At 39.2% G+C, this 23,398-nt stretch overlaps 3 protein-coding genes across 7 annotated transcripts in view; all 3 read left to right on the top strand.

Moving 5' to 3' along the window:
• The window catches only part of znf1035 (zinc finger protein 1035), a 29,458-nt gene extending 20,424 nt beyond the window's left edge, over window positions 1–9,034 (top strand). For all 4 annotated transcript variants that reach the window (XM_084087970.1, XM_084087969.1, XM_084087971.1 and 1 more), the window contains one exon: window positions 50–9,034. In XM_084087970.1, the coding sequence (XP_083944096.1) occupies window positions 85–8,175 (8,091 nt within the window). In that variant the 5' untranslated portion in view covers window positions 50–84 and the 3' untranslated portion in view covers window positions 8,176–9,034. The remainder of the gene's footprint in view (window positions 1–49) is intronic.
• A 1,513-nt stretch (window positions 9,035–10,547) lies between these two features.
• On the top strand, window positions 10,548–17,509 carry LOC311066680 (uncharacterized protein). Of its 2 annotated transcripts, none has more exons than XM_084087974.1 (2): window positions 10,548–10,691; window positions 12,075–17,509. In XM_084087974.1, exon 2 carries the CDS (start codon window positions 12,156–12,158, stop codon window positions 16,197–16,199), a length of 4,044 nt encoding a protein of 1,347 aa, XP_083944100.1. In that variant the 5' UTR covers window positions 10,548–10,691; window positions 12,075–12,155; the 3' UTR covers window positions 16,200–17,509. The 2 variants fall into 2 exon arrangements, with proteins under 2 accessions (XP_083944100.1, XP_083944099.1); XM_084087973.1 differs by lacking the exon at window positions 10,548–10,691 and adding an exon at window positions 10,909–10,980.
• A 174-nt stretch (window positions 17,510–17,683) lies between these two features.
• LOC311067717 (uncharacterized protein) lies at window positions 17,684–23,173 on the top strand. Its single transcript, XM_084089749.1, has 2 exons — window positions 17,684–17,760; window positions 19,840–23,173. Exon 2 carries the CDS (start codon window positions 19,885–19,887, stop codon window positions 22,849–22,851), a length of 2,967 nt encoding a protein of 988 aa, XP_083945875.1. The 5' UTR covers window positions 17,684–17,760; window positions 19,840–19,884; the 3' UTR covers window positions 22,852–23,173.
• Window positions 23,174–23,398: the final 225 nt, after the last annotated feature.

Raw genomic sequence — 23,398 nt, 5'->3', positions numbered from 1 at the left:
TTTACAAATGTGTGCTGTTTTGGTAATCACATGGACATTTGTCTTACAGAGTTTGAGAGCTAGCCTTTGGAGGAGAACACGAGGATGGCTCAAAAATGGAATGCATTCCAGCAAGCACAGATTCTTTCTAACCAGAGACCAGAAATGTCTGTAGGAACTATGGAATGTAATGGAATTCCAGTGGAATCGGAGGAGAACCTTGCACATGAGATAGAACAATTAATTGAAAAGGAGAACTTTTCAAGCATGATGGATTTGCAAGACATTGCTGAATCGGACATGAAAGACTTTGAGTCTGGTTCTCTGCAGGACTCATGCTGTGAATCATCTTGGCAAGATGTAATGAATTCAGGTGACCTTGAACAAGAAAAGTCAGGAGATAAAGGAGAATATAATGGTAACATGACACCCTTTCCCTTGCCTAACTCAGTAGAAGTTGAGTCCACATCGGAAGCACATTCTGACGAGGCAGTATTAGAAACTGCTTTTGAGACAGATGCCGGTCTTGTGGAGTATTCCGATATTAGCAGCTGTTCTGACATGGAAGCAAATCTTGATTGCAATTTAAATTCATCCATTGAAGTTAACATTAGTAGCAACCAAGCTGGTCCGTCTTTAGAAGGAGACCAAAATTCAAGTAATGCAATGGACTTTTCTTCTGCTGAGGTCTGCCATAGTTCTGTGAAAGCAGATATGAGTGAAATAAATCTACAGCAGGACACTGGACCTCCAGTGACCATGGATGAGAGCAAAGATGTAAACCATACTTGTAGTGAGGACTCACTTATCTCAACTTCTGAGGATCCGTGTACAGAAGTACAAGGCGTGGATAATATGAATGGTGTAATGCTTTTTTCAAAAGATGGGCAAATTGAGGAAAGGGACATTCTTTCTTGTGATTTAGATTGTTTTTTGGATCAAACAACAATGCGTTGCAAAGAACTTGATACCTCTCACGGTGGTTCCACTTCAAATCATGCAAATATTGAGACTTCCTCCACTTCTAATGAAGATGAACACAATTGCCTAACCATAGATTCACTAAGTGTTTGCCAATCACAAAGGACAACCCCAGATGCTGAAAATGCATCATCAAAACCTGAGCTTGAACAGACATTTGTCATTTCTGGCATTAGAAAAGATCCACGTGGTGACTACCAATTGGACAGAATGAACCCAAATCCTGAAAATACATCTCCAAAACCTGAATTTCAAGAGACGACTGGGATATCTGGCCATGGAAAAGATTCACTTGGTGGCTGTCAATTAGAAAGCAACCAACCATATCCTAAAAAAACATCCTCAAAACCTGGCCATGGAGATTCTTCTCAGCTGGAAGGACAGAAATGCTTCACATCTGATGATGAACAAGTTGAGCGGAGTAGTTTTGGATTCCTTGAGTCCTGTTTTGGTTTAAAAAGTACAACACAGAACATTGAGGAACTGAAACACCTGGAAAATGCACATGTAAACCAAGTTGATGAGTGCAATCTGTTTAATCGCACAGAACCGCCAGTTCTTCTAAAAACTGCTTTTGAATCTAATAATCAGATGGATGAGGGAACTGATGCACCAAAAGATCCACTTCTACTCAGTGTTGACCAGACATCCAGAACCTCCTTATATCCTGGACAGCACAAATGTCTAACTGACAATGGCACCATTGCAAGCAAAGATTCTTTATCATATTTCAAGACCCAAAAGAGAAAACTGCAACCTGTTGTTCTCCTTAAGACGACTGAGAAAAAAACTTGTAATGGAAAAAACTACCATTGCTTTGAGTGCCAGGGGTCAACACAAAGTATAGATGAGCTTATCGAGCACTACCACAGCACACATTCTCTCCATAATCTCAGTATATCTCAGTATTGTCCCACTTGTGAATGTCACTTCACTGGTGGCGCATTGACACAACACTTCTGTGGGGGAGTCAAGCTTAATGACAAGTTAAAGTCATCACCATCATATACTAAAGGGCTAACCGAAGAGAAGGCAAAGTTCATTTGTAAATACTGTAGGAAGTCCTTTGTTCGACAAGCTTATTATGAAGATCATGAGCTGAAGCACATAGTTGTCACACATCATAGATGTGACTGTTGTGGATTGTACTTTCCTAGTGCTCAGAAATGTCAAAAACACAAGCGTAAAGCAGCTTGCACACCCTTGATCCTAGACCCTTCTGTACAGAGTGCAGAACATTCAGAATCAACCCTCGGAAAGACAGATATAACAGACATGGTTGAAACAGCCGTCTCCAACAAAGAACTTCGTGATTGCTACGTGAAACTAATGGATGTGTACAAGACAAGCCAATCGCCTGAACAAATGCATTGTCAAGTTTGTGGGAAGACTTTCAGGCTTAGAGCACAACTAAAAGCACACCTTAGATCACACTCAGATGAGAAGCCCTTCAAGTGTGACAACTGTGGAAAAGCCTTCAAATATACCTGGAATCTTAACAAACATAAAAGAGAGCAGTGTTCTCAAAAGATTGTCCCTCGTGAAAAATCTTCAGTTCCAGATAGCAAGTTTCCAAAGTTTAAATGCCCCATCTGTCCTCGCATTTTCAAGTACTCCTACAATCGGACACGCCATTTGCGTGAACAGTGTCTCAAAGAATACACGAAAAAAGGCAAAGGAAAGATAGGTGCAAAGTATCGATGCCCTTTGTGTAAGGATGTGTTTACCATGGCCAGCAACCGCAATAGACACATCAAGCAAACTTGTGTTAAGCTTAAACAGTATACAGCCAAAGGAAACGTAAAGAAAAGAAAAGAGTTAGAGCAAGTTATCAATACCAAAAGTGAGGACAAAGAGTCACCATTGACTATGCCTGTACAAAAAGCATCACAGTACAAATGCACTTTTTGTCCATCTGTGTATTCTAGCAAGTCTGGATACTACGGCCATCTAGCAAAGCATAAATTGCTTTTAAATGCCAAAAAGGCAATCAAACACAAACATGGTAATGGTGTCAATTTGAAAAGTTCAAGCCCTGCCAGTCAAAAGCCAACTAGCAAAGAATCTGCTGATAAGGATGCAAGCCTTCCTTTCTCTTGTCGCTTCTGTGGAAAAGCCTTTACTTTACCTGACTCGTTAAAAAAGCACTTACGACTTCATAAAGGAAACAAACCTTTTCGCTGTTTAGACTGTGGTAAAAACTTTGCCAGGCATGGACACCTAATGACTCACAAAAATGTGCATAAGCGGAATGTACAGTGTTTAGTCTGTTGGGAAGTTCTGCCATCTATTGGAGATTTGTTAAAACACAGACAGTCCCATCCAAAAAAAGGCATGCTTAAATGCCCTGATTGCCCAATGCAGTTCAAGTTTCCAGTTTTTCTGCTTCGACATGTGGCTGTGCATGAGAGAAGACGTAAACTTAAGGAACTTTTCCCTCCCAAGGACCAAGCTAGAACTCTAAAGGTAGAAAAAATTTACAAAGAGGAGTTCAAATGTGCTCTCTGCCAAGAAGCCTTTGCTGACTCAAAGGCACTTAGTGAGCATTGTTTAACTCATATGCCTGGACCTTCTGCATCCAAATGTCAGTTCTGCAAACGCCATTTCTCGAATCGTGCTGGGCTGGTTCGTCACATCCGCATTCACACTGGTGAAAAGCCTTTTCCGTGTCTAACTTGTGGCAGACACTTTAACAGAAAGGAATATCTAAAAATACATCAAGAAAAATGTACAGTGGAGCAGTCAGTACAGACGTCAAATGCTGAAGAAATACAGGCAGAAAAAAGTGTAGACACTGCACTAAACAAGACCAACAAACTCTATAATTGCTCATACTGCCCACATTCATTTCGTTTTCCCAACAATTTGAAACTCCATGAAAGAGCCCACTTGGCAAAGACTGTTTTCCCTTGTTCAAAGTGTGGGAAGTTTTACAGGAAAAGAAAATTTAAGGATCACGACGCAATCTGCAATGGAGACAAGTTAAAACCTGCTTGCAGAAAATGTGGGAGAATTTTTACAAGAAAAAACTACAGAAATGGTCACGAAAAGCAGTGCAAGGGCAAGCTATCAACTGAAAACAAAACTAGTACAAAGGAGAAGGGCAGGTTTGAGCAGCAATGTCCACAATGCTTTAAATGTTTTAGAACAAAAAGTTTTCTCCAGAAACATCTCTCTCTTCATTCAAAGAAAACCCCATATGCGTGCATACATTGTGGACAGAATTTTGACAATCAGGATCGATGCTTGCAACACGAGGCTTTTTGTGATGGTTTATCTAAGGAACGTAGATTGGAAAGTTTAAAAGGATCTGAGAAAATTAAATCGATGTTTGCTGAAATAAAAAATCAGAAAGAGATCACTGTGGTTCCTGGGGAAAATGGTGAGGGATTGAAGTGCAAATTTTGCACTAAATCATTTTTGAGAGCTAGAAATCTAAGACATCACATCCTCACTCATACAGAGGTCAAGCCTTATCGGTGCAAGACTTGTGAAAGTTGTTTCTCACGCTATGATCATTTAAAACTGCACCAAGCCCGCTGCAGAGGAAAACGACGACTTGAGGTGCGAGTTGTAAAGATGAGTCTCGACAGCTTGAACACAAGTTCCCAAAGCAAAACACAGGAAGGTGACCCATTGCAATGCACAGTTTGCTTTAAGCGGTTGTCCACCCAGAGTGATCTGAAGCGCCATATGGCCATGCTCCACATTACCGATAAACCTTTTCCTTGCAAAAGATGTGGTAAAACATACAGTTCTAAAAAGACTTTGAGCAGGCACAACCTCACCATCAGATGCAAAAAGATTTCAAAGGAAAGTGTGCCATCTGCCACAAACAATGTTCAAAAGCAGCCATGCAGGGAAACTTCCAAACTTCTGCAACGTATACAAGTGCATTACATGAATAAATTTAAATACCAATGTGAGTATTGCCCTCGACGCTTTAAATTATCAGGACAACTGAAGGTTCATTTACGTCTTCATACGGGAGAAAAACCATATGGCTGCGCTAACTGTGGAGAGCATTTCATCAGAACAGACTATTTGAAACGGCACTTGGTTAAATGCAACGGAAAGGGGGAAAACCAAGAAAAAGTCCTTTGTGACAAGTGTGGTGACCTGTTTACCCGGGATGCACTGTCTATACACCAGAAGACCTGTGTTGTCAGCTCAAAATCATCTGGATCTTCTCAAGAGGTAAACAAGAGCCCCACTAAGATAAAAGGTTTTTCCTGTGCTAACTGTAGTGACCGTTTTTTATTGTTCTCGCAGCTCCAGCAGCATTTTTTAGCAAAGCATAGATCTGATCAGCCACAAGAGTCAGTTAATGATCAACAGCAATTGATATCAAATCACTTGCCAATCATAAAGCAAGAGCCAGTTGATGAGGGGTATGGGCAGAACCAAGAAAGCAGCAGTCAGATAAGGGAGCGACGTGAATGTTCAAACAGTGACCTTATCAAGCCTCTTAAATGCCCTCAGTGCAACATGCGGTTTTCCAGGAGCACTGGACTAGGTATGCATATGCGCATACATAATGGCGTATACCCCCTTTCTTGCACAAAATGCCATGTTGGTTTTTGGACCAAAAAGAGAATGGAGAAACACAGAAGAAAATGTAAGGGTCACACAATTGTGTCAAATAATGAATCTGCCCTGGAAAGTGCAGGTGAAATAGATTGTGCTCTAAATGACACTGTGTTAATATTTAACAAGGGCTCAAATACAACAGGAACCGGAGTACTGCAGACTAAATTTTCATGTAAAGATCAAGACCAGGAAAATGATGCAGAAAAAGGAGATGCTGTTCACAAGTATCAGTGTTCTGAGTGTGATCAGAGTTTTACAGATGGGCTGAGACTCATAAGTCATTTAGAGGAGCATGGCCGTGAAGATCAAGAGCGCAAATCGGATATCCACAGATGTCATGTGTGCAGTAAAGTCTTTGCTCAAGCTGGTATATTGCAAAGGCATATGAAAATCCAACATCAGGCAAAAATGGATAATACTTGTGAAATTTGCTCGAAGAGTTTTCGTTTTCCTTCTGACCTGGACATTCATAGATCTTGTCATGACCCCAGTCGTCCCTTTGTCTGTAACCGTTGTGAGATGCGGTTTTGGACTGCTAAATCCCTGACCATTCACCAAAGGATGGCTCATTGGCATGCACACCTGCCCAGCTCAAAAGAACCTAGTGTGAAAGCAAGAACAGAGCACCCTGAAGTATATAGGTGTGAACCATGTGACAAAACCTATACGGTAAAAAAGTCATACACAAAGCACTGCAGAGTAAAACATGGATTGAATTCAGTCAAAGCCCTCACTGATGGATTGAAAAAATCCTCTGCCAGTGTAAGTCAGGAGTCAGATAAGGAAGAGTCCGGCAGAAATTTTGAAGATGAAGATGACAGCGACAATGACTCAGATTCAGCACCATACTTTCCATGCCATGTTTGTGGTAAAACATTCTTAACATCAGAAAATCTCGAGGATCATCAAAGATGTCATCTTGGCGAAAAGCCATTCGAGTGTGAGGAATGTGGGAAATGCTTTTTTCAGCTAGCGAACTTGCAACAACATCAGCGATGCCACAAGTCTGAGTTTCAGTGTCAAATGTGTGGTAAAGGTTTTGTCTCGCTCTTCACCCTGCGCAAACACAAGCAAACACATATCAGAAAGAGCGCTCACCGCTGTACCAAATGTCACCTGAGCTTCACTCGCCCAACGGAACTAGCTGAGCACATGGTTACCCACCGCGATGAAAACTTTCCCTGTGACCTTTGTGATGAAACCTTTTCCTGTAAAACAAGTCGGGCGGAGCATCGTAAGATGCACACAGAGCAAGACGAAGAGCTTCCACCGTTGATTCCACCCCAACAGCCTCAAACAAAGCAAGGTGCTTCAGCCATCTCCAGTAAAAGCCTCTCATCAAGTAACATTGAGCAGTACAAGTATCGCTGTGGAATTTGTCAAGTAAGATTTCCAGACCCAGAACAGCTCTCAGAACATGGCTGCAATCCAGCAAAAGAGAGGCCATACTCATGTCCAGAATGTAACAAGTATTTCTTACATGGTTCCCACCTAAAAAAGCATCAGCTCAGCCATCAGTTGTCAGGACCATGTTCTTATCAGTGCAATCATTGCAGTATGAGCTTCACCCACCATCACCTTTTTCTCACCCATTTACGAAGCCATGGGAATGAAAAGGCTTCCAAGGACAGTAACTTTCCTACCAGTGAAAAGACTATACGTGTAGAAACTGTGAAGCGTGACAAAATTTACCAGTGCCCCATATGTCCTGAGAGTTTTTACCAAGCATTGGACCTCGCAAATCACCTTTCTGTTCATTCTCACATGTGCAGCGTTTGTAATATGACTTTTCCTTCTAAGAAAGACCTTGACGAACATGAACAATGCCATTTGACTGCTGCTACACAGTATGAATGCACCGAATGCGGAGACAACTTTCTTGGAAGTGATGCTTTCCGCAAACACCACTGTAGTAATCGAAATTTGTCGTCTTTAGACAAGCGCCATTCAGAGTCATCGGTCTCTTCCTCTAAGAAGCAAAGTTCAGGGACTCAGTTTCAAGCAGGTGATGAAGAAGAGGAGGTTGATGTTGGAGAAGACTTCATTATTTGCCCTATCTGTAAAAGACGGTTCGCCTCCAATAGCAGTTTAATGGAACACCATAAAAAGCATCATGAGGATCCACGTCCTTTCAAGTGCTTGGTTTGTAATAAAGGTTTTACGAAGAAACGGTACCTTACACAGCATCAGCAGATACACAATGAACGGCCTTACAAGTGTGATGTGTGCTCAGAATCCTTTAAAACGGAACCAAATCTCATATCTCACCGCAGAATGCATGATGCAAAAAGGCAGCACCAGTGCCCAATATGCTGCAGAACCTACCTTACAGCGAACGATCTGGCAAAACATAAACGGAAACATACTGAACATCAAAGTCTGAGTCAGGACAACGAGTTCCGGTGTGATATGTGCTATAAATCCTTTGCATTGTTTGATCAGTTGCAAAAGCACCAGGAAACCCATGTAGGACAAGTGGTCTATGAATGCACAGAATGTGACAAAGCCTTTGCTTTTCTAAATCTTTTGGAGGACCATCAGCTGACTCATGCCGCTGCTTCTGCAGAATCTCTTCAGTCCCAATCACCAATACATTTTCCCTTCCAAAGCCCAATGCATGAATAAAGGTCGAATTACTGATGACTCCGTTTCCTGCAATGCAGGTTATTCAAACTCATTCAGTTTTCTGAACATTATTTGTTAAGATAAACTGTACATAGAATCCATTGTTCTTTTTACTTAGCCTAACTGCTTTTATCCACTTTGATATATGGCGTGGGTGTTTTACTGTAGTTCTGAATCGGTCTGTTTGTTCATACAATCTACTCTGTTCTACAGTTCTGTGAACTGCTGACTAAATTCTCTTTGTACAGTACTCAGACTGATGTGTGTATATTAATATGCAATCTAGATGATGTATGGAACTATAGGTATATATGCATGCATGAATGAAGTAGTTGGAGATGTTAATGTTCCACGGTGCAGTTCACAAGGATGTATAGTTGAAAATCCTGCATCATTCCTTCATTGTTGAAGTAATTTTTGACCTTGCTAAATTTACTAGGCATATGTTTTAAACATCATTTTGAAAGTTAGAGGAAATTTGTAGATTAAATTTTCTTAGTAATGTTTTTTTTTTTTTTTACTATCCATGTGTTTGTAAACATTCAAGGTCAAGTTAAGGGTTCATCACATAGTTGTTATATATATGATGTGAATGCCTTGAGTTAAAATTATGTATTTTATGTTTCATTAAAAACCCAGCGTTGTCTTTTTGAGAACAGTCTAACTTCAATGGTCTTGCTCAACAACAAAAAAAGAAGAGAAAACATAAAACTTTAGGCTTGACAAAAATACTGTACCCTTTCTGTGTAAACTACATTAGTGCTAACGTATATATGGCTATAAAACCTGATGTATAGTTTTACTTTTGTATTATATGGCAATGTTGAGAATTTCTTCAACTAGTAAACATTTACATCTACTTTGCTGTTATTGAGAAATTTCTTTCACTTTTGGAATGACTTGAGGTAACTAGTCACATTGAGCCATGGTTTTTTTATCCACTTAAAGTAGGCTTCACTAAGAAAGTCTAACTCAAAATAAAATTCACACTAAATCAAAGAATTTAGATTTTATTACAAGTATATCAAATTGATTTTATAACAACTACTAACGGTTTATTTATATATATATATATATATATATATATATATATATATATATATAAAATAAATTAAATTAATATATGATTGGGAGACCAGCCTGCTAGTCACAGTCAGGTGTGTTTCATATACCCATCCATATCTGCCTGAAACCAACCTAAGATAGCAGATAACATGTATTAACAAAAAGAGCAAAATTTTCTTATCCAAATGTAAGAATTAGTCATGTCAAAATTAAAGCATCTATCATAATGTTTTATATTCTGAGAACATGGTCAGTCTTCCTGGCCTGTAGCTTATTAATCAGCCTTTACTATTACCGTTTTTTACCATTACTACTATTACTATTTACTATAATCCTGTAGCCATTGGAGCAGGAATCTCATCATTGCTCAGTTAATTATAGAGTTGTTTAGCCTTTCACATTTCACTAATCCATTATCTTTTAATTGTGAATCTAATTAAGATATCTACAGGTCAAGAGCTACCTTGGTTCTTTTAGAACTATAATCTGTTTTATAACATTTGTCAGGTATGCTCATATTCAGACTGTGGTGCGTTTGGTGTTGGTATGACATAAGCATTAAAAGTGAAACCTGCATCATCAGTAACTTCAGTTTAGCCTTTCATCTATTTTTAATTGAATTGATTTAGAAAATGTCTCATCTTTTTAGTGTCCTCTTCAAAACATAAGTATATATTGCTGCATGATTATTTCACTGGTTTCCAGTCAACAACAAAAAAAAAATATATGTTTATAAAACCACCACAGGACCATCAACAATTATCGGTTAAATAATATAAAATTTAAGGTGGTTGTTATGTTTTGGAACAAGTTAGCTATTTTCTTTGCTGACCCAAGTTGGTCTACTGGCAGGCACCAGTTAGAAACCAGCCACATAAGCTACATAAATAAGGGAGTAAAGGTACAATTGTATTTTTGTATTTATTTAACATAGGCTACTTGTATTTCTTTGTAGCCTATATTTATGTATTTATTATTTTGTCAACTTTGGTATTCCATATCTTCACTGTTTTTAATAAAAAACACTTAAATTCACTGAGCAGCATAAATTAAATCAGAAATGTGTCTGTCCAAAGTTTGATGATGATAATAGACATTTATTTAATAAAGATTATAACTATATTGTAGGCCTACCTTCCATATCACCTAGGCCTATGAATAATACTGTTCAATGGTGTTTATCTTGTAATATAGCCCAATGAGGAAGGTGTAGGTCTATTTCTGTAGGGAGGCCACACCGGTCCCTCTCGCCAGTTGATGGCGGTATGTTTAATCCGCACATGTGGGGACTGGGAGTGGAAGTGAGCGCTCATATATACTGCCCTCTATAGCGAATAGCGGGAATAACATGTCACTGAAACCCGTTGCAAAATACATACCGTCTTTCGGATTGAAAATAAATAACTTCTTTGAGTAAAATCATGCTAGTTTGCACATCGTACTTTCCCAAGGTGAGTGCAAGCCAATAACTGTTGCACTGAACTGAAGTACTTGTTATGCTTCGTTTTTATTCGCGCATGCATTCGTTAGCTGCGGGTTTTGTCATTCAATTCCCCTGTGCAGGACGTGAATGACGTCCCGCACGCGCTATATCAAGCAATCAGATATTTCTATAAAGCGCGTTTGTTTTGGAAAAGAGGTGTTGTTCGCGTTTGGATGTTGGAGGTTGGTTGTATAGTTAAACATGTTTCATCTGATGCCAAGTCTGCAGCATCCATTGCAGTGTTTGTTATTGGCAGGGTTTGTGTTATTTTTCACTCTCTTTTAAACTATATACTAAATCTAAATCAGCGGGTGGTATGCATATTAACCTGGTGATGCGTTTTATTTATTTATTGACATGATGTTTATTGAACATATTTGAGTAAAGAGCCACGGGAAGCGGCCAGGCCTGTAAAAATCGAAGCATGCAATGAGCCGTCTTGCCTCTTTCTCTGTCCTCTTTTGTTGCTGCATTTGAAACGTAGTCTATTTGTAACGAATAATTAAACACTCTACTTCAAAACGAGAGCAGGGCAGCAGTTTTATTTGTACCAGCTTGAGTTTTCTGAGCAGAAATTGTTTTTCTCATTTAAATATGCATGTATTCACTGAGGTTAATGACACATGTGGATGTACGATATTGTAAAAGGCATAACTTACATCTTTCAAAAGTATTTAGTTTTGAACAAGTGTGCCAAGTTTTTTTGAAATGTTATCTTTGTATTCGTGTTTGTTTTACACAAAAGTAAAAAATTACCAAAGTAAATTACACCATTTAATCATATTTCTAAACATTATTACTTTTTTTTTTAAATGTAATGAATATCAAGATTTTTTTTTTTTTTTTTTTTTACATTAGCAGTTTCTTTTTAATGATATTAATATTTACTAATCAATTAAAAAATACAGCTTTTTCTATTTGAGAACAGTCTGGCTTTGCTCAATAAATAAATAAATATAAAAAAGTCTATACTCAATTTCTGCTTGTATAACTTAAAAAATAGACAATAGACTGTACCTTTCAATGAGAATTTGTTATATCAAATAGTGTTTTATTAGTCAGTATATTTCAAATTCATGGATCCAGTTACACCAAAGTTTTATTTTAGTTGAGAACAGATTAGAGTTTGTTTTTGATGCTGGTATATTTTTTTTATTTTATCCAAATTTTTTAAATTACACGGGTAATTCCATTTTTAGAACTACTTTAAGGAATTGTCTTTTACTAAACTTATAGGGTCCTAAACATGACGGTGCCTAGATCTATAACATTACATGATGTATGCCTGTATTGAAAACATTTGAAAACTCATACTGTGCCACTAATTTTGTTTATTTGCTTTCTTTTTTAGGAGGTACTCAACAATAACAAAGACCTTGGTAACACTTCTTAAATTTAACATTCGGCAGTGGAATCTTCTGGCACCTGCAAAATGCTTGGACTTCAAGAAACAAAGTCAGCTGGGAGTCCTAAAACTTACAGCTGTGTGGCATGCTCAGCTACGTTTCATAATTTGGCATCACTCCTGGTGCACCAAGCAACTCATGCAAGTGAAATCTCTTGCCAGACAGAATCAACACTACCTACTTGTGATAGCTGCGGAAGCTTATTTGCGAGTAAAGATCTCCTTGAAAAACACAACTGTATAATGTCGGCCTCACCAGTTTCTCCAGCCCAAACCTACTTATGTGAATGTGGTGAGGAGTTTAGTGGTGTTACAGCTCTTGAGGCCCACAAAAAGCAACATGGGCCAGAAAATAAGGATAAATCAGATTTGGGTAAGATTCCTATTGTGTCAGATAGCAAAATAAACTCCAGCCGTCCTGTCTCCGACCAAGTTTTTCACAGTCTCTCACCATCCCATTCCAATGAAAAATCCCTTGCAGAAAGTGCACCTCCTACATCAAATGCTGATATAAAGAAGACCGAATCCTCTGCAGACATGGAAAGCAACATCTTGAAGCCATTTGAATCTCCCTCTGTGACCGAAGAGCAAGTGCAGATCCTTGTAATGAATCCTTTAAAATCCTCCAATGTGGTAGAAGAAGAGCAAGATGAGATGGACACTTTAACATCCTCCGGCGTGGTAAGAGAAGAGCATGTGCAGATCTGTGACATGGACACTTTAAAATCCTCTGACATGGTAGAAGAAGAGCAAGTGCAGATCCGTGATATGGACATTTCAAAATCCTCTGACGTGGTAAGAGAAGAGCAAGAGCAGATCCACGATATGGACCCTTTAAAATCCTCTGACTTGGTAGGAGAAGAGCAAGTGCAGATCCTTGAAATGGACACTTTAAAATCCTTCGACGTGGTAGGAGAAGAGCAAGGGCAGATGCTCTATATGGACACGTTAAAATCCTCCAACGTGGTTGGAGAAGAGCAAGTGCAGATCCTTGAGAATGACACTTTAAAATCCTCCAACATGTTAGGAGAAGAGCAAGTGCAGATCCTTGAGACGGACAACGTGGTAAACCATTCTGTGCATGACAATGAGAAATCACCAGAATCTTCTGAAGAATCAACTGCATTTAATAAGAAATCAATCCTGAAGATGCTAGCATCTGCCTACATGAGTCATAAACAACCCGTCCAAATGAAACAGAGGAACTTGCCTCCCAGAAAAGTTTCACCGAGAGCACCAATGCAACCTGCAACTGTCATGCCGATTTCAAAGCCAGAGCTACTGGAGGATCTATCAAAGATGAAACAAGACAATGTGGTCAATGTGAAAATTGGAAAGATGTTGTCAAAGAAGGGGAAGATTATATCCGTGACACAAACTCTCTGCCCCGTGGTGGTTCTTGAGACTCGTCAAAAACTTTTTGGCCGGGACAACGTTGAAGGCAAACTTCAGTGCAGGCTCTGCCGTCGGGTTTTCCAAACCGTAGACAGCTTGATAATGCATCATGCCTTGCACAAGAAAGAGAGAGTTAAGTTTTGTCTTTGTTGCCAACAGTTTGTGATAACCGTAATCTCTGTCCCAGAGAATCACGTCTGCTCTGATGCATTTTCTAGAAACTCTCAATCTTTGGGAAAGAAGTCTGTGACGTCTATCAGCCCTACAGCTCAACAGCTGGAAAAAATGTTCTACTGTTCTTTATGCAAGCGTGGCTACACACGGAGGCACCGCCTCAAAATTCATAACTGTCCTTATAAATCTTCTCTGAAATCCTCGCCCAATGTTGCCAACCAACGTCACGTCAAACTCCAAAATATGGAAGAGTGCAATAGAGCGAAGCAAGACTCAAAAACAAATCAAATCATGTCATCACAGCATATAAATATTGGCGTAGGCACAGAGCCGGTAAAGATGGAGGAACAGAATACAGAATTTTCTATTGACAAGAAAAATCAGACTGGGTCGAAGATGCAGCGGAAGGATCAGTTAAATCCCCCAGAAACCCATGAGTCCATTTTTGCCAGTGTTTCTAACTCCAAACCAACTGAATCTACTGAAAACTCTGTTGGAGTACCAGCCAAAATGGTTGAAATGAAAGTAGAGGAAAAAGGTAAATTGGTTGAAAAGGAGTGGACCATGCCATTGGATGATGCTGAAATTGATGTACTAATAGATGTAGATCAGAAGGACTCAGATGAGGATGATTTGATTGACGTGGCTAAAGACGACTGTGATGAAGATCAGGATGTTGTCATTGTAGAGCTACCTGAGGACAAGGAAATTAAATCAGCAATACCTAGTAATGGTTTTCAGGTGCATGTGACTAATAAAGGCGTGAAACGGTATGTTTGCAATGGGTGCCAGAGAAGCTACTCTCGCCTATTTACGCTAAAGGAGCACTTGAAGATTTGCGAGGCGAGAAAGTTGGAAGAGCAAAAGGTTGAGAATACATCATCTGATTTGCCAGGGCCAATTAAACGGTTTCCATGTCCTCAATGTGGCAAGTTCTTCAGCCGCAAAGACAATCTAAATAAGCACAGAAAAAAGTGCCATGCAACAAAAACGGATTCAGTTGTAAGTTCTAGAACCGTGGAGTCTAAAACAACACCTGCAACTCAGGAAAACTTATTTGTCCTGTCTCCATCTACAGAAAACCAAGCAGCCCAACAGGAGAGCACTCAAAATACTAGCAGTAGCAGAAACTGGGGGATCATGTCACTTCCATCTGTACTCCCAAGAAGGGTGACATGCGAATGCGGAGCCTCGTTCACTTGTCCTCGACTTCTCTTCGAACATCTGCAGGTGCATGCGCAGGAGTCTTACATTTGTCCTCACTGTGGTGAGAACTTGCAGTCGTGGATGGACTTTGAAGCACATCAGCAATTGCACAAGCAATCTAAAATCCCAGCAAATGAGCAAAGAGGTTCCCAGCAACAACCACGTTCATTTACTCAAACAGTACCATCGCATGCTCCGACCCGACCGCGACAATCTACAGGTTTTTCGCCGCTTAACATAAAAGCACAACCGCCTGCACTCTTGTCACCTCAACATGTGAACCATAGGTCATTTCCTGAGACATTGACTTGCCATAAATGCAAAAAGAACTTCAGTCTCCGCAGTTCGTTGTTAAGACACATACGGTTACGTTGCAAAGGTGATACTGCAAGTCAGAGGAAACACACTTGCTCTCGTTGTGGCGCAACATTCAACAACCCATTGACCCTTAAAGTTCACATTCAAAGCAATACCTGTAAACCCGCATTTAAACCGATTCGATGCCCGGTGTGTGTGCGTTGGTTCAGTTGTCTAGATGGGCTCAAGAGACACCTAGTCTCGCACAGCAGGCAAGCTGGGCTGACATGTCAGATTTGTGACCATAATTGTCCAACACCTCAGGCACTCGAGGAGCATAAAAGAAATGTTCATGGAGTCATTAGCAGAATGAGACCAGCGGAGGACACACCGGAACGGTTGCCCCAAGCAGGCACACAAAGCAGTTCATCTACTCCTTTTCAATGTCCTATTTGCCTTCGCAGTTATCCAAAGCTTCAATCCCTGAAGGATCACTTAAGGAAAGTTCATCGGCCTAAACAGCCAAATCTGGGTACCGTAGAACCGGTCCGTTCTGGCCAGTTTCAGTGTCAGATATGCGCCCGCTCCTATCATGACATAAAATCTTTGAAAAACCACAGAAGAAGAGTGCATCGTATTTTTAGTGCTGCATTTCAGCCATCGAAGGGAACTGAGCAAAACAGCACTCCCAATCAGTTTCAATGTCACATTTGTGCACGCAGCTATCCAGATGTACAGTCCCTCCGAAACCACAGAAGGAGGGTCCATGGTATCGTGGGTGGTCTTGAAGTGTCGAGGGGCATGGCTCAACACAATCTGTACAAGTGTCAGATTTGCCAACGCAGCTATCCTGACATAGTGTCCCTTAAAAATCACACAAGAAGGGTACACCGCATATTAGGGCCAGTGCCTGAAACATCAACAACAACAACAATAACAACATCAAATGACACAGAAGATGATCTAGAGCAGAAACCGATACCTTTTCTGCATACATAAAAGTTGGATCTACTGCTTACTTTCATTGCTGCATATGCGATCAAAATGTAATGTAAAAAAAAAAAAAGATGTTATAAAGCAGAAGTTTGAATACATTTTTAAAAGAGTAGTGAAAAATAATTTTGAATAGTTTAAAACATTTAAAAAATGTTTCATATCTAATCAGTAGTAGAATTTTTTTTTTTTTTTGTCTTGTTAATATATTTGGCTTCCTCTGTATTTTATTGGGTTCCTTAATTCATATATTGAATACAAATTTTTTTTTTCAATACAGAGATGTTTGGTGAATGCACTGTATAAACTGTAAAAAAAACAAAACAAAAAAAAAAAAACAGTAGTTTTCGGCCTTTTTTAATGTAGCCGTTGTGTATTGTTAGTCTACTGTAAATAATACATTCTGATGTAAACATGTTCTACGTTGCATCAATAAAAACAATAGTGACACCTTTCTAAGTCTCCAGTAAAGTAATAAAGGATGTGGTCATGCACACATGTTATAGTGTGGTAAATGTTGCTAGCAATTGCAAAACACTTGCCGGACACATCTACTGTAAATGATAAAGATTGAAAGATTTGGTGTACTGATTAAATGGTAAAACTGATGGAGGACTGAACAAATTAAAATACATGAATTGCTTTAGGCAGTGAGCTAAGTCAACATGTTACATTTGCATCAAAAACAGCTTCAGGAGTGACACAAAAATGTCACAATTGTTTTTTTATATGTGGTCATACAAAAAAAATCTGAAAATCAAGTTGTTTATCGGAGTTATGTAGTTATTGTGTAAACATTATTTTGGGAACAATTCACTACAAGGTTATATGTGCTAATATATTTCAATAGCAGACATGGAAGAAAACAATGAATAATATTTTTGCATTTATTAGTCTAAAATAATATTCATTTTATACGTACTAGTACATTTGAACATACCAATAACTAAACTAATATCAGTTCATAATCTGTATTATGAATGAACATAATTAACAATGACCGTTAGTAGGCTACATTTATAACTTATACCTGTTCTATTTAAATGAAGGGCAGCATCAGATCAGCCCTACAATTGCCATTGTCATGACTTATGTTAAACTGCTTATCATTTATGGTTTTAGAATTTTATATAAGGTATTTATTTTCTATTTATAATTTCACATTAAATTTGAAACCATTTCTATGGTTTGGTTTGCAACTTTTAATGGAATATTAGATACATGACTTTTGCAGTGAACAATTTGTTTTCTGAAACGTTTTAATGCTGTATATATATATTTTTTTATTTAACTGCAATTAAAATTGAATAAAAGTCATACCCATTAGATACCCATGTCTTTGTATGTAATTGATGGTTTGGTATACATCGTGCGCGGTAAATGGAGTCAAACTAGAATTATTTAACATGTGTTTACATATTGGGGTGATTTTCTTTACATAACCACACATCCAGAAAAAGACGTCGAAGAGGCTTTTATCGGAAACGGAAAAGGAAACTCCATTTGTTTAGGGTATGAGTCCTGAATCGTAGTTCATTGGTGCTGCTGAAAAGAAAGAGCATGAAAGGTTGGTTGCCTTTCTTTGTGTTGCTTGTTCGCATGTACTTTCTACAAAGTTAAGGCAGAAGCTAATTTTATGCAGTCGATCAAACGATGGGTAATTTTGCATTGAAGTGGTGTTTTTTATTATTTAAAAAATTAAGTGTTGGTGTTTAAAATTGTTCGTTTAGTCCTGCGTCGGGCGTTGAATTAATCGACAAACACATTAATCCTGTTCAAAGACGCTGATTTCGCTTTTCAAAATAAGCTCGTTCTTAAAAGACAGGTTCTGTAGTATTAGGAGATGCAGGGCTGACTGTAACAGCGCATGCATAAAGCATTACAGAGACATTATGGACGGAATGGCCTTTGCAAACGCATGCAGAGCGTCATATCACTCTGCATCAACCGCTATCTACTGCGGCACTGAATTTTTTACCCTAGTTGTTGTGCTTTTGCGGTCATTATTGAATATTATTAAATACAAATACTGGGTAAGCACTCAAAAAGGGGACAATGAGTTGAGAACCCTTATTTGTTTTGTTTTCTTTGTTGTAGTTCTATTCACTATAACGAATGACTCGTATGAGCCGGTTCTTTGAATGAATCGCTCTAATAAAAGAACGGACCACGAGCCACTATTGACAATCATAGAAACACGTGAAACATAAATACTTTATGGCAGTAATGATCTAATGAATAAGGATCAACTTAAAAAATAAAATAAACGTAACGTATAAAAACAATCATTAGGTATTCAGCTACTTAATCTCCTATGTTTTATACATTATTAGTTAGGCTAAACCCTTTGGAAGTTACAAATATTGAGGCTATATCCTGCATGAAAATAACAAACGTGGGTGTTACTGATGACATTTGCATTTAAGGATATAATATTTTGCCATCAAAATAATACAGCAATACTATTTAAACTCAATACAAATGCTTGTATGTGGCGTAACAACTTTTTAAAATTGGCCATATACCATTACAATTCCAACTTGGCAGTAAAAATATGATCAGTGTCTATCAGCAGCTCTCAGTCAGGTCCAGTGAATGTGCTGTGTTGTTTTTCAGTCAGATGCCGTGGGACACACTCTTCCGGAGATGAAATATGATGTATTATTTTAATATAATGTTATGTATTTTTTCATTGATGTTGTACTACAATAATATTAAAGGGTTAGTTCACAGAAAAATTAAAATTATGTCATTAATGACTCACCCTCATGTCGTTCCAAGCCCGTAAGACCTCCGTTCATCTTCGGAACACAGTTTAAGATATTTTAGATTTAGTCCGAGAGCTTTCTGTCCCTCCATTGAAAATGTATGTACAGTATACTGTCCATGTCCAGAAAAGGTAATACAGACATCATCAAAGTAGTCCAAGTGACTACAGTGGCTCAATCTTAAGTTTATAAAGCGACGAGAATACTTTTTGTGCACAAAAAACAACAAAAATAACGACTTTATTCCACTATTCATTTCCTTCTCTCTGGGCCTCGAGTTTTTTCACGTAGTATAACTGCGCAGCGCTTCTGTGTTGTACGTCACACGTAGGCTCACTATTGGCCGACGCTGGTCATGTGTGTGATGCGTGTGATGTACAACACAGAAGCGCTGCGCAGTTATACTACGTGAAAAAACTCGAGGCCCAGAGAGAAGGAAATGAATAGTGGAATAAAGTCGTTATTTTTGTTGTTTTTTGCGCACAAAAAGTATTCTCGTCGCTTTATAAACTTAAGATTGAGCCACTGTAGTCACTTGGACTACTTTGATGATGTCTTTATGAGCTTTCTGGACATGGACAGTATACCGTACATACATTTTCAATGGAGGGACAGAAAGCTCTCAGACTAAATCTAAAATATCTTAAACTGTGTTCCGAAGATGAACGGAGGTCTTACGGGCTTGGAACGACATGAGGGTGAGTCATTAATGACATAATTTTCATTTTTGGGTGAACTAACCCTTTAATAGATCCACCTATTATGTGGATAACATGTGAAGCAGCTACTAATGTGCTGATGAAACTTATCATTAGATGCAATACATCTCATAATATCTTATCTATATCTTTCATTCCTTTTCCTTTGTCTGGTTTCAGCTTGAGTGAAGGGAAACTCAGGCACCTGCAGGCGACTCGCACATCATGCTTAAAGGAGAAGATAAGAAGCAAGGAACCAACACTGATGAGGATGAAACCAAGGAACAATCTGTGAAGAGAGGTATGGGGGAATTCATTTCAAAAGGTCTGGCATTAAGCTCCCAGAACAGAAGAGTGGAGGACCCGTCGCCTGCAGGCACTAATGCCCTACATGAGTCCTTGCCTGTTAATGTTGACGAAAAAGAGAGTGAAAAAGGCTCTTGTAATGCAGATGTAAATACATTTCCAGAGCAATTTAAGTCTGATTTTACCCCTGTCAAAGAAGCTGAAATGGATGCTCAGAAATGTTTGGAAGACCTTGATCAGCCAGAGTCAAATTCTAATTGTCTTTCCAGCACCACAGATAATGGACCAAAATCACTGCCTCTTAATGCAGAATTAAATAAACCACAAATCGACACTCAGATATCTGTTCAAACAGATGAAATCTCAAGTAGTCAGTCTGAAAGAGAGCCTGACATGAATGAAGCCCACTGTTCAACTGTCCAAACATCTGAGAAAGATGTCTGTGATACATCCTGTCCTATTATAAGTGATAGCCAGTGCGAAGAAGATTCTGAAAAACAAATCCATGAGGACACTGCAGATGCAAAAATTTCTGACACTGAAAATCAAGAAGCCCTGCCCTCTGACACATTAAACCAAACTGATGTAACATTGGATGATGCGTGTGTAGATCATTCACCTGAGAAAACACAAGAGCCTAATTCAGAGCTGAATAGCCAGACACCTTCAACCGAAGCCAGTGTGGAGATCAAAGAAAGTAAACGTGGATTTCATTCATTTTCTCGCGGACGGCCACGCAAAGAGAAACGGGTCATCAAGTGTGAATATTGCGGGCGCCCGTTCAATCATGCCTCTGCGTATATCATTCATCTGCGTGTCCACACAGGTGAGAAGCCCTTCACATGCCAGGATTGTGGGAAAGCCTTCGCTCAACTCTCTAACCTGCGATCTCACAGCAAAGTCCATAAATCCAAAAGTCGGAAACGTGCACACCGATACCAAGACCAAAGTAGAGCCACAGCGACCGAGAAAAATGCAGACATGAACCATGTGAGCGTGATCGACAAAATGGAAAGTGACTGTCGTAGTAATCAAATCACCCCTAGAAGGAGGAGGGGGCGAGGAAGAGGGAAAGGGAAACCTCAAACATGTCCGATCTGTGGCAAAGTCTTTTGCTACAAGTCTGTCCTCAAAATCCATCTTCGTATTCACAGTGGAGAAAAACCATACTCTTGTAAGGTGTGCGGCAAATCCTTTACTCAGGCTTGTACTGCACGTGTCCATGAAAGAGTGCATTGGTCCATCAGGCCTTACTTCTGTTCCAAATGTGGTAAGGGGTTTTCTCAGATCGGGCCATTAAAGATACACACGTGTGAAGGTAAAAGACAACCACATTCCACGTTGAAAGATATGGAATTGGATGGTGTCATCAGCTTCAGGTGTCACCTTTGCAAATGTTGCTTTGGCACCAGAGATGAGTATGAATTACATTTGCAAGGACACAAGGATACCCAGCGTTACAGCTGTGACTGCTGCAAGCAGACGTTCAGTCTTCTCTCAGAGCTACATACGCACAGCAAGCATTGCATTTCCATGCGGCACACAAAAACCAAGTCTTCTGGTTACAGTTCTCCTCACAGATTACAACCCAAAAACTCCTTGAAAAGAAGAACAGCACAAAAAATGCGAAGTGCAAGTCCAGTAAAATCTCCTGAAAAAGATTTTTCTTTGCTGAGGAAGTTCAAAAGATGCTCTTCTTTGCTTGCTTGCCCTCCTCAGGTCATGGCCACTTCTGTTTATGACTCTCAGAATAATCTCTATTCAGTGAATCAGCCGATCAAATGCAGCTATTTTGTATCTCAACTGAACAGTACGCACCAAAAAGCAGATCCAAGAAAGTACTTCTGCCCACGGTGTGGACGAGTATTCCGGCATGTTGGAAGGCTGAGAGCCCATATGCTCACTCATTCGCGGGGTCAAGGCTTCTCGTGTGTCGATTGCAACAGGATGTTTAAAAACTGGAACAAATTTTGGATTCATCAGCGGCTGCATAGACAGAAGAGAGGACGTTTTTTTTGTCCCAAGTGCGGTCAGGGGTTTCGATTTGTGGGCTTGTACAATAAACATCTGCAGAAGCATCCAGAGCTTAACGCTCATGTTTGTCCCTTCTGTCCTCACACGTTCTCAAATGCACAAAAGTTGAGAAATCATCAGCAAGAGTGGCACCGCTCAACTATGCCCTTTATTTGTGATATTTGCGGAAAAGGTTTCCCGAGTGCGATCGTTCTTAAACGACACGGAGTTGTTCACTTCACAAATGAAACAATGGAGACACATTACACCATTCATCCACAGTCTGCTGTGCATCCCTACGAGTGCGGTACGTGCAATGCCAGTTTTGAGACCTTAGACTTGCTTTTCCATCATCAGCTCCTCCACAAGTCTGTAGAGAAAGAACCAATAGCAATGAAAGGCCAGCTACTTATAACAGGGCAACATCAATCTCACCACCCCCAGCGTCAAAGCCACAACTACTGCCTTTCTGATAATCAGACACAAAAGAAGCTCCTCTCATTCTCCTCTTCAAATGGTGCTGAAATGCCTCATTCACTGTCACACTTAGGTCCCTCAAGCTTACATCCATTACCAAAGCAGCAGCAAAAACCGAACACGGAGGCCCCGAGCACCACCAGGACATTGGCTTATGTGTCATCAGACACACATTCCTTTCCTAATTCTCAAAATAGTGTGAGGCAAATTGTTAAAAAACACTCTGAGAACAGTTTTTCAACAATGGAAGAATTAAATGGTTCAAGCCGGTCACCATCTGTATTGAAGACAGAGGACACAACCGGTAACTTAGTATGCACTGAATGTAACGCTTGTTTTTCCAACCTTCTAGAGTTGCATGGACATTACTTGGACCATGCCAGAGGACAAATATGAATATTCTGTAAAAGTTATTCTCTTTTGTTCAATGAGTGTGTGAGGAACTTTTGTATGGGAATGACATAACTTCTGAAACTAGTGAAAATGTTGGCTGTATATGAATTTTATGTTTTTCATGTGATATCAACATTACTGATGTACTGACACATAATTTTGTTTAAAAAATAAATTTTCAGGTATTTGGACTAGTTATTCCCTGTAATTGACAGTATTGTTTTATTTAGAGATCCTATAGTTTGATTTAGATCTGTTGGTGTTGGTGCTGTAAGTAAAATTTTATCTGTTGCTTATAACAGATTAAATGTCTTGTCTGATATTGCTCAAGTCTTATGTTATTTATACTTGTATAGCTGTTTGGGCTAAACATTCAAGTTTTTTTTTTTTTTTTAACAGATAGTAAGTACAACCAGATCTGACCAGAAATTAATCAAATAAAAATAAAAATCAATGAAAAGATCCATAATAAATGTATTCAATGTTAATTAAATATGTTCATTTTAAATATGTCAATTTAATTAATGATAATGTGGAGCTCAATCTGTGA

Source organism: Abramis brama, assembly GCF_963993115.1.
Source record: "Abramis brama genome assembly, chromosome: 17".
Classification (NCBI taxonomy): Eukaryota; Metazoa; Chordata; class Actinopteri; order Cypriniformes; family Leuciscidae; genus Abramis; species Abramis brama.
Note: the sequence above shows the minus strand (reverse complement) of the source record. Positions and strands in the feature narration are given on the sequence as shown.